The 18,893-nt window shown below is 50.0% G+C and overlaps 1 protein-coding gene across 3 annotated transcripts in view; it reads left to right on the plus strand.

Annotated features, from left to right (window-relative positions):
- Positions 1-18,893, plus strand: part of IL16 (interleukin 16) — a 97,382-nt gene that overhangs the window by 22,663 nt on the left and 55,826 nt on the right. For all 3 annotated transcript variants that reach the window (XM_032341937.1, XM_032341935.1, XM_032341936.1), the window contains exon 2: positions 4,160-4,572. In XM_032341937.1, the coding sequence (XP_032197828.1) occupies positions 4,160-4,572 (413 nt within the window). The remainder of the gene's footprint in view (positions 1-4,159; positions 4,573-18,893) is intronic.

Genomic DNA, 18,893 nt, shown 5'->3' on the forward strand with positions numbered 1-18,893 from the left:
GGCTGGGAGAGAACGGGAACCGGAAGGAGGATTGGACTTGCGTTCTACGAATCCAGGCACACAGCGACAGAGCTTGTTGGGAAAAAATGCAGAGGCTTTTATATGAGAGACTGACGCTGGAGGGGAGAGATTCGGCTTTGACTGCTGGTAACTGGCTCCTCTCCTAGGCTTGGGGTGGGATGAAAGTTTCGAAAAGACTCTTTGTCCCTGGATGATACTGTTTTACTTTACGTGTGCCAGTAGCATCAGAGAGAACGATTATTCAGGAGCATTTTTTTTTTTTTTAAGCAAAAAGAGAAACTTGCATAGTGGGCATTAGGTATGGCTGGATCTAGGTGCTCATATTACATCCTTTAAATTTATCCTTCTCACTCTTTCTCTCTGTCCTCCCTGCTTTCTCTCTTCTTGTTCCCTACCTGTTTCCTAACCTCTGTGAGCTCTACACACCCTGTGTATAGAAAGTAGCTCTCCCCACTCAGCAGCCCTCAGCAACTCTGTGTTTATATCCTTCCCCTATAACACAAGTGCATGTGCAGAAGGATCGTAACACACAACTTTGATTATCTTTCAATTTTCCAAATGCCTGATGGACCAGGGCTGGCTATGAGCAACACATGTGTGTGTGCACACATGCACGCACACACACACATACACACACACACACACACACACACACACACACACACACCCTTCCATCTCCATGAGGCTCAGGTAAGCTATGGGGAGTCCTCATGAATTTGAAAAAAATGCAAAGTAATTTATTGGGCACCTGGGTGGCTCAGTGGGTTAAGCGTCTGCCTTCGGCTCAGGTCGTGATTCCGGGGTCCTGGGATCGAGCCCCGCGTTGGGCTCCTTGCTCTGCAGGAAGCCTGCTTCTCCCTCTCTTTCTCCCCCTGCTTGTGTTCCCTCTCTTGCTGTGTCTCTCTCTGTCAAATTAATAACTAAAATATTTTTTAAAAATGCAAAAAAATTTGGATCTAAATATGTAAATACTCACAGTGACCTTTGCGTTGTGAGTTACTAGTTCTGGGGAGTTGAACCAACAGAATCAAAAGAACTCCCATTTTGGGGATGATGGCAGGGAGGAGAGAATTCAGCATTTGGATTTGAAAGGTGACAGCTGGAGTAAAGGTGAGTAACGAGAAGGGAAAAAGAAAACACTAAAAACTTGAACTTTACGTATTCTACAGCCAGTAGATCTGCGCCCTGCCAGTCTGGTCTTAACAAATCCTTTCAAAACGGAACAGGTTCCAGGTAAGCGGACTGCATCCTCTGGACCCGGGTTCATGACTTAGGGTCACATAAAATGCAGAAGTGATAAAATGAGAGTTTCAGTGGTTTCAGGGGAAGGAAGCCGACTGTGGGCTGTGGCTTGAAGCGGAGGTGAGCCGGAGGAGAGAAAGTGCAGGGTGTAAAGCACTTGTTCAAGAAGATAAGAAGGACCAGTGTTCCCTTGTCAGCATGTGTTAGGGTTAGGGTTAGTGTTACGAGGTGTTGCGATGATAGATCTTGTGTTAAGAATTCTCACTGTAACAAAAGACAAAGAGGAAAGATGAGGATAAGAAAGAGATAACAAGAGGAGGGTGTGCAGTTGACACATAGCTGTTCTTCTTTTTTTTAGCGAGAGAGCACGTGCACCTGAGCAGGTTGAGGGGAGGGGGCAGGGGCGGAGGGAGAGAGAGAGAGACTTTTCAACAGGCTCCATGCCCAATGCAGAACTCAATGCGGCGATCGATGTCCGGACCTTGAGATCATGACCTGAGCCGAAATCAAGAGCTGACTGAGCCACCCAGACACCCCTCGACACAGTTTTTTTTTTTTTTTTTAAAACAGAAGCGATCTGCATGTGTTTCCACCCTGTTGCGGGAGACCCGGTGTGGAGGAGTGATTAGGGAACCTGCCCTCCAGAGGGGGGATAACCAGTGTCCGTGTGAAGCTGTGGAAGGGAGCAGGTTCCAGACTCACGCTACCTGGTTTAATTCCTGCTGTCACCGAGCCCTAGCTGTGTGATCTCGAGAAAGTGACTTAACCTCTCTGTGCTTCGACGATCCTTTCTGTGAACTGAGGATATTAAGGGAGCCTGCTGTAGATTTTTGTGAGGATGAAATACTAAAAGCACTCAGAGCTGTGCCGGGTGCGTCACAAGCCCGGGGAATTATTATTATCTGTTATTATTTTGCTGGTGCTGTGCACCAACACTCTGGGGGAGTGGGAGCCAGAGAACAGATGGGGGTGGGGGAAGGGTGCAGCCTCAATGGGAGGGCAGGTGTCCACCACTGAGGGTGTGGCCAGCATGTGTGAACGGCAAAGGCACGTGCTAATTCGATAGTAGGAAGCCAGGAGGATCGCTCTCTGAGAGCTTCTGCATCTGCACGAGACAGGAGGAGACATTCTCTGTCTAGGATCAAAAAGGAGGGAAATCCAGTTTCTAAGAAGGGAATGTTTTGAAACAGTCGTTCCTGAGAATGTAGGATCCGACTCACTGTGGAAACTCTGGGCAGCTGTTGGCCAGAGCTGAGGGTTTGGTGGGCAGCTATGGGTGTCCCATGGCAGCAGTCGGCTCAGGGCTGGGTGTCCCCTGTGCTCGGGGCTGGGGTGTCCCCTGTGCTCGGGGCTGGGGTGTCCCCTGTGCTCGGGGCTGTAGTGTCCCCTGTGCTCGGGGCTGGGGTATCCCCTGTACTCGGGGCTGGGGTGTCCCCTGTACTCGGGGCTGGGGTGTCCCCTGTGCTCGGGGCTGGAGTGTCCCCTGTGCTCGGGGGTGGGGGTGTCCCATGCAGGGTTCAGCACCTGCAGCCAGGCACGGGGCTCAGCACAGGGCTGACTCCACCTGCGGAGGGGGTTCTCCCTTACTTAAGCTGGAAGGACACAGATGGGACTTGAGATGCTGGGAAGACGGTGGCTGGACGAAATGGACCAATATCCTAATATCTGGTTAGTTTGTACTAACGTCTCAAGAGCGACGCCGACATATACTGGGCTTTCCCACATTTTTTCATTCATTCTTCTGCAGTCATGGCTGAGGTTGCTGTAGATGGTGAGTAACTGGATGACATTAAGGAGCTGATACAGAAAACGATCGCTGGGTGCCACATGGGGGTTGAAGAAAAACAATCTTCCTTTAAGAAGGAATTCTCCTTGGGGGGGCTCTGGAAGCGCTTCTAGTTAGGAATGTTGGAAAGGCTCTGCTCTTCCTTATTCAACCCCGGCTGTGCCCCCGCAGCGGCCCCAGGGTCTGCTGTTCTGACACCGGCTCTCCTTTGTGGCATGGGCCCGAGTCAGGAGATCTGGATGGACCCCCTTCACCACCTGCCTCGCGGAGACTGAAGCTGAGGGAGGGGCCTCACGGTGACGCCGAGCAGGGCAGGCTGGGAACCGAGAGACGGGGTTGACAGGTGTCTGAGGCCAGTCCTCCCTCTGTCGGGCTGGGAGAGTTGGGGGCAGGAGGATGGAGGAAGGAGCAGGAGCCCCTGGCCGGGGTGTGACCTTGGGCCCAGGGAAGGGCACACTGGTTTGCCAAGCACCTGCTGTGTGAGGGTGTTCCCCTGCGCTACCGTCTCTTAGATGCAATCAGCCCTGGAGGGTCTGCACTGGCCACACTCCCAACCCGGGTCATAGGCTCTGCATCTGGAAAGGAGGACAAGGCAGCAGCCGTCCTCAGACGGGGCTCCTGGACTCTGGGGTTTCTCTGCAGATGCCTCAGGACTCACCAGCGGTGATGCAAGGGGTCAGGCAGGTACATCCTTGTCCCCATCAGCCCGAGCCTGCTCCATAGACTGGAGCCCCTGCAGACTGGCTGGAAGCACAGATGTCACAAATCTTGGACCTCTGTCTCTAAAGACATCCTGGGGCTTTTCTGCCACGGCGCTGTAGGCCTTTGGGTCTGCGGTTCCCTGTTCTGTGCCTCAGTTTCCCTGTCTGCAGTGTGAGGGTTTGGATAAGAGAAGCTCTGGCTTTGGGGAGTGGAAGGGGGTGGTAAACACTTGGGTCCCCCAGACCCCATGAGGTGGGCCACGTGGGCGGGCCAGTGCCACCAAAGTTTGATCTCCCCCGTGCCCTGCCACATGGGCATCGGCTCCCGTGGCTCTGCTCCAGGCCTCTGTCCCACTCCACTTGTCAGTAGCGAGTCACACTGCTTCTTTCTGCTTCCTCTTTCCTCCAGGGACCCACGACGTGGCAGCTAAGCCCAGTCCAGTCACCACCCGCCACCCAAGGGCCGCAGACCAGGAGAAGAAGAAGGGCAGCCTCACCTCCTCTCTGAGGATGGACCCGCACGGCCGTTCTGGAAGGAGCAGGAAATCTACAAAACTGCGGTCCATCTCCCGGTCCCTGATGCTCTGTAACGCTAAGACCAGTGACGATGGCTCAAGCCCCGATGAGAGATACCCGGATCCCTTCGAGATCTCCCTGGGCCAGGGCAAGGAGGGGATTTTCCACTCGTCTGTGCAGCTGGCAGACACATCGGAGGCTGGGCCCAGCAGCATTCCTGATCTGGCGCTGGCCTCCGAGGCGGTTCAAGTCCAAGCAGCCGGGAGCGACCGAGGCAAGAGCTGCCGGAGGCTACTCTTCATGAAGGTATGCCCAGGGCCGGCACGGTCGGAAGAGTCTGTGGTTGGTTTCGGGGGCTCCGAATGAAGGTTTTTGAACCCCTTTACTCGGAGGTCAGGAAGGCAGAGAGTTCTAATTCTGAACAAAAGCAAGGAAGAAGCTGAGGCAGGGCTCACCGGAATGGTAATAAGGAGCGTGATAGGGAACCAGGCTCAGTCAACCTTCTTACTTGAGAGATTCAGTGAGATGCTGTGTCGGTAGGAGGCAAACTGAGTCTGGGTCCCTGCTGGAAAATGCTGGGCAGGGGTCAGTACACTGGCATGTTCTCAATTCAGGCAGACGCTCTCTGGCATACGCGCATGTCAGGTCACTGACTTACGGGGCCCGGGCGGGGAACAGACCTCAGGTCACTCTGGGCAAGGATGAGAGGATCAGTGCGTTTGCTCCCTCAGTGCCGGCCATGAGCGTTTGCCAGGTGCCCCTGCCGGTCCCCACACGGGTGTGCATGCTGCAGCAAACAGAGGTGAGGGGTCAAGGAAAGCTGAAAATTCGGCCAAAATTCAGAATGATTTCTCTTCCATTAGGACGTATTTCAAGTTGTGTTATCACAAGATGGAAATTGCAAGGCACCAGGCACTAGAGGCTGATTCTCTGTCCAATACTGTGCCTTCAGCCTTCCATCCAAGGTGGGATTTCTCAAGGGTCCAAGCAGCCCAGAACCTTGGAGCTCATGCAGCTTACCCGGCAACGGGCCAGCCGGGAAGGGTCTGTCCCACCCCTACTGGCACCGGCACACGATTGTCAACAGAAAGTCGGGAAGACATTCCAGTGCCCGTGGAGGGGATCCAGGATCTTTGCACAGCTTGGTTCCTTGAGGAGGAAAACCATTGCTTAGCATGCGTACAGTAAACACTATCAGGGACCATCCCCCCCACAGGTTGGGCTGTTGGGCTCCAGAGATGAGATAGCCATGGAGGTCTCCGGACTTAAGCAGCTTCCCCAAGGGCCTCACTCAGCACGGGCTGCTCTGTCACCCATGACATGACTTCTGCTGGTATGGCCTGAGCCCTCCCAATAGGACAGGAGGGGCGTGGACCGAGGCTGGGAGGCGGGGAGCGCGTAATGTGCACAGCTGAGTCCGGCGGGGAACAAGGATGGCCCGGGAAGCCCGGGAGGGCTACTGGCCAGGTTGGAACCCAACCTGAGCTCTTGTTTTCCTTCTGAGGAGCACAGGTGATCCTGAGCCATCCAGGCTCGAGTTCTAAGCAACTGAGGGTTCAGTGTCTGGGCGGGTCTCCTATCAAGAGCGCCAGGACAGGACGTAAGGGCAAAGGTGACAGCTGGTCCCGATGTTCTTCCTGGGGGTGCCTCAGTGTCGAATAACACCCCCCTCCCTCCCTCTTTTGGAGGGACGCTCTAGTGCTTGCCCCAGCTCCTGCCCCGCCCTGTGCCCGGGTGTGACTCAGTTGGCCCAGATGGGCTCCTCAGTGTCCAGCAGCGCCGTGGTTACACTGATTTCAAAACAGTATCTGGAAAGAGGCCCCGTGACATCAGTCTCTCCTCGAGAAACGCCTCATAAGAAAATTAAAGAGGAAGTTAGACAAACAGCCAAATGAAAAAAAAAAAAAGCCTTTTTGGAGGCGTTGTGCTTGGCACGATGAGGGCTGAGGAAGTGAGTGCCCGGGGGTGTGCCAGGGCCGGGCGGGAACGCGCAGAGTCCGGGGCGGGCATCGAACCCTCGTCGGGGCGGGAACGCGCAGAGTCCGGGGCGGGCATCGAACCCTCGTCGGGGCGGGAACGCGCAGAGTCTGGGGCGGGCATCGAACCCTCGTCGGGGCGGGAACGCGCAGAGTCCGGGGCAGGCATCGAACCCGCGTCGGGGCGGGAACGCGCAGAGTCCGGAGCAGGCATCGAACCCTCGTCGGGGCGGGAACGCGCAGAGTCCGGAGCAGGCATCGAACCCTCGTCGGGGCGGGAACGCGCAGAGTCCGGGGCGGGCATCGAACCCGCGTCGGGGCAGGAACGCGCAGAGTCCGGGGCGGGCATCGAACCCGCGTCGGGGCGGGAACGCGCAGAGTCCGGGGCGGGCATCGAACCCTCGTCGGGGCGGGAACGCGCAGAGTCCGGGGCGGGCATCGAACCCTCGTCGGGGCAGGAACGCGCAGAGTCCGGGGCGGGCATCGAACCCGCGTCGTGCGAGAAGGCGCCGGTGAGGCTCCTGCCTCAGGGGGAGCTTGCAGGCCCCCGGAGGTGAATTCAAGCGGAAGAACATTGATAACTAGACTCTAGCCCAACGAACAAAAATACTCCATTTATCAGGCCTAGACCTTGAAAAGGAAGAAATGCTCAGACCCTTTGGCTACTCCAGACCCACTTTTTTTCCGAGCGGAAAGAGTATTTCAAAATGCCCTTTGGGTAGGACGCTGGGCCAGAGGGAAGGAAGCTCTGGCGGGCGGCACTGAGGCCTCGCCCGGACTTGCTCCTCCCGTGTCCCTCCCGTGTCCCTCCTCCCCTTTCCTTCGGTTTCCCCAAACGCTGGCTAAGCACCTGCTGCCCCTGGGCTACAGCTAGCTCTCTACCCCCTGGGGATTAAGAAACGCATTAAGTAGCATTGGCTACTGTTCCTTCCCTCAGGGAGCTCGTGCTCTGGAGAAGGGGACAGGTGTGAGCCCAGTGAATCCTGTCCCTTGTCCCCTCGTCCAAGCCATGGCGTTTCTTGTTCTGCCTTCTTAGGGGAGGGTCTCACGCAGAGGACGAGTAGCAGAACTAGATCCTCGAAGGAGCCTTGTGGGCTGTCTTCCATGTCCCCGGAGCTCTGCGCCGTAGCAGGGTTTATGCTCCTCCGATGGCACCTCCCTGGAGGTGAATGGGTGAATGAGTCCTGCCAAGTGACTGTGAAATCTCGGTGATCCCGGAAGGCGAGGGTGAGCTCAGGTCGAGCAGGGGGTCCTCCTGCCCGCCCCTCCCGGAGGCTCGGCCCGTGTGGAGAAAGAACATAGGGAGTGCAAGGAGGGACCAGAGCGGCCGCGGGTGTGCAGGTCGGATGAGGGCGGGAAGACAGGAGAGATCTTGGAGGGAGGAGACACGTCTGCGTCTGCTCGCGAAGCCTGGCTCCAGGTGCACGAAAGGGAACCTCTTTTTTAATTTTTTTTAAACATTTTATTTGTTTATTTGACAGACAGAGATCACAAGCAGGCAGAGAGGCAGGCAGAGAGAGAGGAGGAAGTAGGCTCCCCGCTGAGCAGAGAGCCCGATGCTGGACTCGATCCCAGGACCCTGAGATCATGACCTGAGCCAAAGGCAGAGGCTGTAACCCACTGAGCCACCCAGGCACCCGAAAGGGAACCTCTTTGTTTCATTTTTTGAAACACATTTTTAAAAAGATTTTATTTATTTGAAAGAAATTTCTTCCAAAAGATTTTATTTATTTATTTGAGAGACAGAGAGTGTGTGAAAGAGAGAGATCATGAGCAGGGGGCAGGGGTAGAGGGAGAAAAAGACCCCCGCTAAGCAGGGGAGCCCGACATGGGACGCGATCCCAGGACACTGGGATCATGACCTGAGTCAAAGGCAAATGCTTACCTGACTGAGCCGCCCAGGAGTCCTGTTTCATTTTTAAATTATTATTCTTTAATACTTTAATTCCAATGGTGTTCACATACAGTGTAATATTAGATTCAGGTGTATGACGTAGTGATTTACTACTCTCATACCTCATCCATGCTGATCACCACAGGTGCCCTCCTTGGTCCCCATCACCTGTTTCCCCCACCCTCTACCCTCCTCCCCGCTGGTGACCAGCAGTGTGTTCTCTACAGTTAAGAGTCTGTTTCTTGGTTTGTCTCTCTTTTTACCCTATTCATTTCTTAAGTTCCCTTTTACCCTTTATTCATTTCTTAAGTTCCATTTATAAGTGAAATCGTATGGTATTTGTCTTCCTCTAAGTGATTTATTTCACTTTGCATAATACTCTCTAGCTCCAGCCCTGTTGCTGCAAATGGCAAGAGTCTATTCTTTTTCATGGCTGCATAATATTCCACTGTGTGTCTTCACCACATCTTCTTTATCCATTCCTCTATCGATAGTCCTGTGGGCTGATTCCATATCTTCGTTACTGTAAATAAAGCTGCTATACATACTGGGGTACATGTATCCCTTTGAATCAGTATTTTTGTATTTTGGGGGCAAATACCCGGTAGTGTGATTGCTGGGCCGTAGGGTAGCTCTAATTTTAATTTTTCAAGGGGCCCCCATACTGTTTCCCGCAGAGGCTGCCTCAGTGTGCACGCCCACCCACAGTGCATGAGGGTCCCTTTCTCTTTGCACTCTTGCCGACACTTGTTTCCGGTGTTGTTGATTTTAGCCCTTCCGACAGGTGGGAGCTGATGCCTCATTGTGCTGATTTGCATTTCACGATGGGATCTTTTTATTTTTATTTTTTTATTTTATAGTTTTCGAAGTTGAATAATGCCTAAAGCAAGTCAAGTATTGCAAAACTAAACCGGACTGCTCCTGGCTGGTCCGGGTCTCCCCGGGGGGGGGGGGGGGGCAGGATGACAGGATCCTTTTAAGGAAGTCATTGTCTGCTGCAAACTCATGAAGGCATTTCCCCACATTTCTCCTAGAAGCTGTGCTGCTTTACCTTTCACATTTGAATCTTTAATTCATATGAAGTCGATTTTGTATGCATTATGAAATACATATTTAAACCTTTTTTCCCTGTATGGATATCTGAGTGATCCAGCATGATTTTTTTTTTCCCCCTAGCACGATTTTTTGATGAGCCTGCACAGGCTTCCCTGCAGAGCGGTACTATCATTAAAAAAAAGTCAAGAACCGTATCTGTCATCTGCCTACACACGTATCTATCATTTGTCCGAGTCTTTCTGTTCTCTCATTACGATTCATTAGTCTTTTTTTTTTTCCTCCACACTAATATCACACAGTTTTAATTATGACAGTTTTATAATTTTTTTTTTTTTTGAGATCTGGTAAGTCCTCTAGCTTTGTTCTTCAAACTAGACTTGGTTATACTATTGGGACTTTTATGGGATTGCCTTGACCCTACAGGTTTATTTGAAGAGAACTGATACCTTCCAAGTATTGAATCCCCCCGTCCGTCGGCACGATAGAGCTCTCCCAAGTCTGACTCTAAAGTTCACATTTGTTTTTTGCAAGAGACAGTCGTGTTTCCACTGTGTTTGAATGATCAGATTTCTGTCTCCTCCTTCCAATTTTTATAGTTTTTCTTCCTCTGTTTCACTGGCCGGCACTGCCGGTAGCACCTTGTCTCCTTCTGATCTCAAGAGGAAAGTTTCATTATTTTGCAATTAAGTATGATGCTTGCCCTGGTTTTGTTGTAGGTGTCCTTTATTGGATTGAGGAAGTTTCTCAGTATTTGTATTTAGACAAGAAGTCTTATTTTTCCCCACATCAGTTGTCCAGTTCTATCACATGATTTTTTTCAGCTTTTATTGAGATAATCATATGGTGCGTTTTTTTTTTTTTACCCCTGCTTTTTTCTTATGAATGTGGTAACTTGGACTGATTGACTTTTTAAAATCTTAAGACAACGTTACACTCCTGGCAACCCAGGACTCAACTTAGCTAAGATCTGTTATCCTTTGGGTGCAACTGTGGCTTTGATATGGAAATGTTTCGCTTGTGAGTCTTGCCATTTCTGTATGTGGGAAAGAGTGACCTAAAATTTGTTTCTTGTGATGCCCTTGTCTGGTTTTCACATCATGAGTGTGTATGCTGGCCTAATGAAATGAGTTAGGAAACATTTCCTCTTTTTCATCTTTCGGATGGTTTAACTAATACAGGCACTCTACTTTTCTGAACGGTTGGGAAAATTCACCTGCGAACCCATCTGGGCCTGGAGATCTCTTTGTGGAAAGGTCTTAAATTTTCACCAAATCTACTTAATAGCTACAAGAATATTCAGGTTTTTGTTTTGTTTTGTTTTTAGTTTCTTCCAGTATTGATTTTGGTAACATGCATTTCGTTCCAGAAATTTTTTCAACCGAGTTTCAGAATTTATTAGCATAAAGTCATTTGTAAATCGAAGTACATTTTCACTGGCATTTTTGTTGAGATAATGGTTAGAGTCACATGATGTTGTAAAGAATAGTTTGGAGAAAGATGCCTGGGTAGCTCAGTCAGTTAAGCGTCTGGTTTAGGCTCCGGTCATAAATCAGGGTCCTGAGATCGAATCCTGCATTGGGCTCCCTGCTCAGTGGGGAGTCTGCTTCTCCCTCTGTCTCTGTGATCTCTCTCTCTCTCTTGCTCTCTCTCAGCCTATCTCTCAAATAAATAAATAAATAAATAAATAAATATATATTTTTAAAGAAGAATCCAGAGAGATGCTGTGTATTCTCTCCCAGTTTCTCCCAAGGGTGACGTTTTGTAAAACGGTAGTAAAATGTCACAACCAGCACTGGGACATCGACACAAACCATTCATCCGATTCTGACGGCCCCAGCTTTCCCTGCACACCTATGGGTGTGTGCGTGTTACCTTTCAGAGATCTGCAGGAGCTGGTGTGGCTGCCTGTTCCTCCCCCCCTCTCTCTTTTCCCCTTAACCCATCTGCCATTCCAGAGCGTGTCCATTCCCCAAGGATCAGCTCCTCATTTTGCTGGATTTCTCTGTCCATGGGTTCTGACTAATTAACCCCTGCCCTTATCCTTACAATTCCTTTCCTCTCCATTCTTCATGTCCAATGTTTTATTCTTTTTTTCCCTAGCTTTTTGAGATGGCAGCTTGCATAATTGATCTTCAGCATTTTAATTTTTTGGTAATTTACGGCTACGAATTTCCTTCAAAATTTAGTGGCGTCATCAATAAACTCTGATAGTCCATGTTTTCATTATTTTAGATAGTATATGTGTTCTATTGTGATTTCTAGGGTGACCCGTGGTTTATTTAGAAGTGGGTTGTTTAATTTTCAGGCAGCTGGGGAATTTCTAGTGTGTCCCTCTCTATACTCATTCCTAGACTGATTATTCTAGAGTCAGAGAAGAGAGCGTATTGTAAATAAGTTTAACCATGGAAACTTCTTGAGACAGAGTATGCAGGTTATTTCTGTGGCAGTGTTTCATGCATGTCTCTTAGATCAAGTTCAACAACCACATTTTCCAGATCTGCTTCCCTTTCCTGCTCCTGTTCTTCAGTTGGTTACTGGGAGTCGTGTGTCAGACTCCAGCGATGACGGTGGATCTGTTTGTCCTTTCAGTGCCGTCAGTTTTTGCTTTATACATTTTGAAGGTATATATTTTATGTGCACAGACGTTTAGAATTAAAAAAATATTTTCCTGGGGTATTATCACTTTATAATCGACAAATCTCCGTCTTTTGTCTAGGGGTAGATTTTTGCTAAAAAAATTATTTGCTATTAGTAAAGCTTAACCTAATGTCTTTTGGTTATTTCCTCCTTTTTTTTTTTAAATCATCAACCTGTGTTTGTGTATTTAAGGAGTATCTCATGTAAGCAGCATATAATCGGTTCATTTTCTTCACCTACAATCTTTATCTTCTAATAAAAAGTATTGATTTACACTTGGTTTTCTCTCTCCCATGACCCTCTTTTAGGTTAATATATTTTTTCACTACTCCCTTTCCCCTTCGACTGTCTTGTCTGTTATACATTTTTTCACTATGTTTTTAATCGTTAAAATATAAAACATAATCCTGAATGTGGCTGAGTCTCATATAAATGAGTACTTTTATTCGTTCTCAGACAATACCAAGGCCTTAGAACACACACGTGCCCACTTTTTTGATATTATTCTCATGCATTTTCATTCTCTGTATACGTGAATCCCAAGAACAGGTCCTTATTATTGTTCTGTCCAGTCAGTGCTCATTTACGTTAGTGCCCGTGTTTACGTTTCCATTACTCATCATTCCTTCCCCCACTTCTGCGTCTCTCCCGGCATGACCGTCCTTCTGCAGGAAGCGGACCTGCCTCTAACCCGGGCAGGACGGGGCCAGAGCTCAGAGGGGGCCCGACATGCCAAACGTCTACGTCTTTAAAAGTTATAGACCAAGGTCACACCTGTCTAAAAACATGTGATCTTCCCTCCTACCTGGACAAATGTCCCTTCATAAGAACGCGGATAGTCAAGTTCAGAGGGGCGCTCAGGGTTCTGCGCCAGAGTGAGGGGACACAGGGCAGAGCCGCCTCCTGGCTCTGGGCCACTGGCCACTGTGTCCTCTGTCCTGCTGCTCCTGCACTGCCCAGAGCCCTGTCCGGTGGGGCCGCCTGCAGTTCTGTGATCGCTGCCCCCAGCAGGGGGCAGCCTAGGGGTGTGCACACCAAGGGTGTGATTGCCCTTGACAGGACAGTAGAAGGGGAGACCAGCAGAGGTGCGGGCCCAAGCTCCACGGGGTGCAGTCTGATGCCTCCTACCTCAGGTTTCTGACTTTCTCTCGGGCTGAATATTACCGGATCGGCACCCTGGCCTCAGGCCCTGCATTTGCTCAGCTTGGAGCAGGCGGTCCTTTCATGGAACTGGGTGGGATTGGGAACTGGCACCCAGCACAGCTCTAGAAATACTTGTGGAAACAACGGTCGCATCGGCGAGGACAGCTGAGGCAGAGTGTCCTGACGGAGCCCGAGCTGGCCTCGGCTTTCTGACCCGCCGTGAGGGTGTCCGCTGCACCGCCGGCTGGGGTCACCGGACGCCCCATCTGGGAGGGGGGCTGTGGCAGGGGAGAGCAGTTGTGTGGGAGGTCCTCCCTCAGGGCGGCCCTCCTGGAAGAATGCAACATGCTTTGATCCACGTGGGAAAGGCCTCTGTAGTGGGGCCTGTCCTGCTTTTCTTCACAAATTCAAAATATCGGTCAGGCCAAGTCAGCACTCCCGCTGGGTGACTCAGGCTGGGTGAGGTCAGAGTGAGCGTCTGAGTCGGGGCTGGTGCCGGGGGCGGAGGGAGGGTGGTCGGGGCCTCCCTGAGCGGCCGAGTTCCTGCCGTTCGCCGCCTGGGAGCCGCTCAGCCTGTGGCTTTGAGGCCCAGGCTGCCTTGGCCGGGGGGGAAACCCAATCCTTTGGCCGCTTGCCTCTTCCTGCCACAGAAAAGCAGCTTGGAGAGGCTGAGAGCGGCCCCTGGGAGGGAAGCTCGGGGCTCCGGGACTCCCACGGAGCAGCAGCAGCCCCCCCCCCCCCCGCCCCCATGTGCGGCGAGGAAGATGCGGGGGACGCAGTGGGAGCGGAGGCCCGCAGGGGTGATTCACAGGCACCTGCTGCCCGGCCCCCCACCTCCACGGGACTTCTGGTCCCCGTTTCCATTCTCAAAGGGCATTTGGAACTCTTGGCCTGGAAGCTGGTCTTTTGAATCTCCTTGGTTCTACTGGGACCCCTTTGGTCCGTGAGAAGGGGTTTGGGGGGAAAGAAGACAACCACAGGGGAGACTGGGAGGAAGTAGTAAACCACCGGCGTTTTCAATTCTGCTTCTCGATATGGCCCTCCTTACGTTCATTCCAGCCCACCGAGGGCTTCCCTATTCTTTGCGCACGGCCCGCCGGTTACTGTCTTTGAGCCTCTGCCCTTGCTGCTCTCGCCTGCAGTAGCTTCCCGACTTATTTCCATGAGCCCTAACCTTGGGCATCCTCTCTGTAGGGCTCCGCATCCGTGGGCCATCTGCAGGAAACTTCCTCTGACCCTCCCCCCCTCCTGCACCCCGAGCTCAGCCATCCCTACAGGAAACCACCTTCTCCCTCTGCATTTCAGGGGCGTGCCAGGCCCCCTGATCGCACGACACCAATCTATCACAGAAACACACACGTGTCAGGGTCCGGCAGGAAGACCCGATTGCGTCTGTTGGGGCTTCCGCCCAGCTTTGGACAAGCCAGGAAGAACGTTAAAGGCTGCGTTGAGAATCCGCCACATAGATGACTTGGAATGGATGACTTCAGGATCGTTAAAAAATATTTTAGGGGGGCACCTGGGTGGCTCAGTGGGTTAAGCCGCTGCCTTCGGCTCAGGTCATGATCTCAGGGTCCTGGGATCGAGTCCCGCGTCGGGCTCTCTGCTCAGCTGGGAGCCTGCTTCCCTCTCTCTCTCTCTCTGCCTGCCTCTCTGCCTACTTGTGATCTCTGTCAAATAAATAAATAAAATTAAAAAAAAATATTTTAGGAAGTGTTGAGACTATAAAAATTTATACAATGTACATACACTGTTAAAAAAAAAAATGAAGATACCCTGGATACTTGCATTCCAACCCCCAAGTTTAAGAAGCCAGTCTTGCCCTGAACTCGGAGGTCCCCTGAGGGCTTCCGTCTGGAGCCAACCTTTCTGCCGGTTCCCTCTGCTTCCTCCTCCATCGTTTCTCTGCTCTCTCCGTCCCACGGACCCCTGGAACATGACCTGGAGCTCCGTCTCGGTTCATTTATGAGGTCTGATAGTTTTCAGCGCGGGGGGCTGAACGTACCCCCACGTTGGTGCTGGAGTTCTACTACCGGGAGTGGCGTGCAGACAATGGGCTCCCCGGAGGCCCCCTGGTGCCCCTCGCCTACACAGAACTCTCTCCAGGGTCCCCTCTACAACCAGTGGGCCCCGCCGCAGGTAGGGGTATAACTTTTGCTCCAGCCATGAAGCGTAGTTAAAGAAACTCACGAAGGGAAAGCTGATCTACTAGCTTTAATTCTGTTTTTACCCATTCTGCAGCGTTTCTTCCCTCTCTGAGCTTTCCAGCTGCTGTTTTTTTCTTTGTATTCAGAGAGCGTCCTCCAGCCATTCCGTAAGGGGGAGATCTGCTAGCAGAGCCTCCGCTGGCTTTCCCTTCCTCTGAGAACATCTTTATTTCTGCTTCCTCCCAGAGGGGTATGGTCGATGGACAGAGGTTATACAGTTGACATAAACTTTCCTGCACTTCTTCCTTCTGCCCCCTCCCATTTTCAGAGGTGAAATCCCTCATTTGTGTTAGTGGGTTTTTGTTGGATTTTGTTTTTATAGATGTGTCGTTTCTGTCTGGTTGTTCTTAAGGCTTTTTTTCTTTGTCTTTAGTTCTCAGGAATTGGATTGTGAGGTACCTTGGGGTTGATCTCTTTGGGTTTCTTATATTCTCTTTAAATCTCCATGTGCTTCTTAAAAAAACAAAACAAAACCCTTCTACTTCTTTGTTGATATCTCCTCATTTTTCCTTTGTTTGGAGAGAATTGGTAAGTGACCGTTAAAGCATTCTTTTAAAAAGATTATTTATTTATTTATTTATTTGACACAGAGAGAGAGCGAGAGAGGGAGCACAAGCAGGGGGAGTGGGAGAGGGAGAAGCAGGCTTCCCACTGAGCAGAGAGCCCGATGCGGGGCTCGATCCCAGAACCCTGGCATCATGACCTGAGCCAAAGGCACACACTTGACAACTGAACCACCAAGGCGCCACCACCGAAAGCATTTTTATGTAGGCTGCTTTATAATCCTCGCCAGAGGATTCCGACCCCAGATTCACCTCAGTGTTGGCTTTAGCCGTTCACTTGCTGTCGTTCAAATTACGTGTTCCTGGTTCTAGATGCTAAATGTGACCATGAATTGTATCTTGGCTATTTCCATTAGTATGTTCAGTCCCTTGATCTGATTTAACCTCGTGTTTCAGCTGGCGGTACCTACTTAAATTGAGCGTGTGGTTCTGGACTATTTTTGTGGAGCTCTGCTGTAATGACATTTCGGTGTTTGGAGCCCTTGCTGTGTTATTCTGGTCGGCTCTATTTCTCTGGAACTACTGGACTTCTCACGTGCTGCTTGCAGTTCCGTCTGCTGGGGTGGACAGACCTCGCAGGCGGATGGACCTCCCAAGCTTGCGTCCTCGCTCTGCGGTGGGGCCTGGGTCAGCCTGGGGCTCTGCTGCCGCCATTGCTCTATGGAGTTGGGGCCACAAACTGGTGGCCTGGTTGGCTTCCTCTGGTCTTGTTGATTTCCCCTCTTTCCTGACCTTTTGGGCAGGCAAGAGAGAACACTTTTGTCTGTTTGTCTCTTGTGTTTGTCTATCTGCTGTGCTAGTTTATGGGTCTCTCCAGCACCTAGTCTGGGTGTACAGTAGGTCAGCAGCAAGCCGGGGAAACTCCTCATATTGTTTCAAGTCCTGAGTTCCCTCCCCATTAGCTGTCTCCTTTCTGGCTTTCAGAATTACTTTATTGCTCTCTGTTGAATAACTTCCAGGGTATTTAGTTGTCTTTCGCCGGGAGGAAGAGAGAGTGGGTGGACGCCATCTTGTCCTGGAACTTCGGGAGCGTCGGTCCTACTGATTTTTGAGGATAATATAGGTGGAACCGCCCAGTGACTGCTCCTTGGCAGACTTGCTCCTGTTACTCAAATTATGTTCTAGAAATTCACTCATTCTGCTTCGTTTTGTAGTTTATTGATTTTGTCCCACTGCTTTGTGGTATTCTATTGTGTGAACACACTCTTGATCCATTCTACCATTTTTTAAAAATTAACATGTAATGTATTATTTGCTTCAGGAGTACAGGTCTGTGAATCGTCAGTCCCACACAGCTCACCGCACTCACCATAGCACACACCCTCCCCAATGTCCATTGCCCAGACACCCTCTCCCACCCACCCCTCCAACCCCTTCAGCAACACTCGGTTTGTTTCCTGAGATTAAGTGTCTCTTATGGTTTGTCTTCCTCCATGGTCCCATCTTGGTTCATTCTTTTCTCTCCCTCCCCCTCCCACTCCCACCCTGCCTCTCAAATTTCTCATATCGGGGAGATCATGTGATAATTGTCTTTCCCTGATTGACTTATTTCACTTAGCATAATACCCTCTAGTTCCAACCACATCGTTGCAAATGGCAAGATTTCATTTATTTGGATGACTGAGTAGAATTCATACACACACACACACACACACACACACACACTCACACACACACATATACACCACATCCTTTTAATATACTGTTGGATCCCATTGGCTAGTATTTTGGTGCGAATTTTTGCATCTGTGTTCATCAAGGATATTGGTCTGTAATTCTCCTTTTTGATGGGGTCTTTGCCTAGTTTTGGGATCAAGGTGATGCTGGCCTCATAAAATGAGTTTGGAAGTTTTCCTTCCATTTCTATTTTCTGAAACAGTTTCAGGAGAATAGGTATTAATTCTTCTTTAAATGTTTGATAGAATTGCCGTGGGAAGCCATCTGACCCTGGACTCTTGTTTTTTGGGAGATTTTTGATGACTGCTTCAGTATCCTTACAGGTTATGGGTCTGTTCAGGTTCTCTATTTCTTCCTGGTCCAGTTTTGGTAGCTTATATGTCTCCATCCTTTTTTCCCAGATTGTCAAATTTGCTGGTGTATAGTTGCTCACAATATGTTCTTAAAATTTTTTGTCTTTCTTTGGTGTTGGTTGTGATCGCTCCTCTTTCATTCATGATTTTATTAATTTGGGGTTGGTAAGTCTGGCTAGGGGTTTAACAATCTTATTAATTCTTATTAACTAGGAGAACCAACTCTTAGTTTCGTTGATCTGTTCTACTGTTCTTTTGGTTTCTATTTCATTGATTTCTGCTCTGATCTTCATGATTTCTCTTCTCCTGCTGGGCTTGGGCTTTCTTTCTTGTTCTTTCTCCAGCTCCTTTAGGGGTAAGGTTAGGTTGTGTACTTGAGACCTTTCTTGTTTCTTGAGAAAGGCTCGGATTGCTATATACTTTCCTCCCAGGACTGCCTTTGCTGTGTCCCAAAAGGATTTGAACAGTTGTGTTTCATTTTTATTGGTTTCCCTGAATTTTTTAAGTTCTTTAATTTCCTGGTTGACCCATTCATTCTTCAGTAGGATGTTCTCCAGTCTTTATTGCACCTCATTAATAGCTTTTTTAAAATTTCATTTGGGTTAGATTTTAGTTCTCTTCTTTCTCCAGAAGGGGATTTTATTCTCCAGAAAGGGACTCTGTAGTATCTTCCATGCCTTTTTAGAGCTCAACTAGCACCTCGTCATTCTGAACTCTAGTTCTGACACCTTGCTAATGACTATATTGATTAGGTCCCTAGCTGTCAGTACTGTCTCTTTTTCTTGTTTTTGAGGTGAGGTTTCCTGCCTTGTCATTTTGCCCAGATAAGAAGAGATGAATGGGAGAACACAATACTGAAAGGGTAGCAACAACCCCAGAAAAATACGCACTAACCAAATTGGAAGAGGCCTGAAACGGGGTGGGGGGCCGGGGGAGGTGGAGAGAAGAAAGGAGAAAACAACAACAACTGGTGAATAGAACAGAGCCACACACTTGATTTGGGGTGTATTTTGGCCTGTTAGAAGAAACTGCCCCCCAAAATTTTAAAGAAAGAAAAATTTATATATATACAAAAATAAAGGTAAACACGATGAAGGGATGGAATATGACTGTAAAGATCA

The sequence above is a fragment of the Mustela erminea genome, chromosome 5, assembly GCF_009829155.1.
Source record: "Mustela erminea isolate mMusErm1 chromosome 5, mMusErm1.Pri, whole genome shotgun sequence".
Lineage (NCBI taxonomy): Eukaryota > Metazoa > Chordata > Mammalia > Carnivora > Mustelidae > Mustela > Mustela erminea.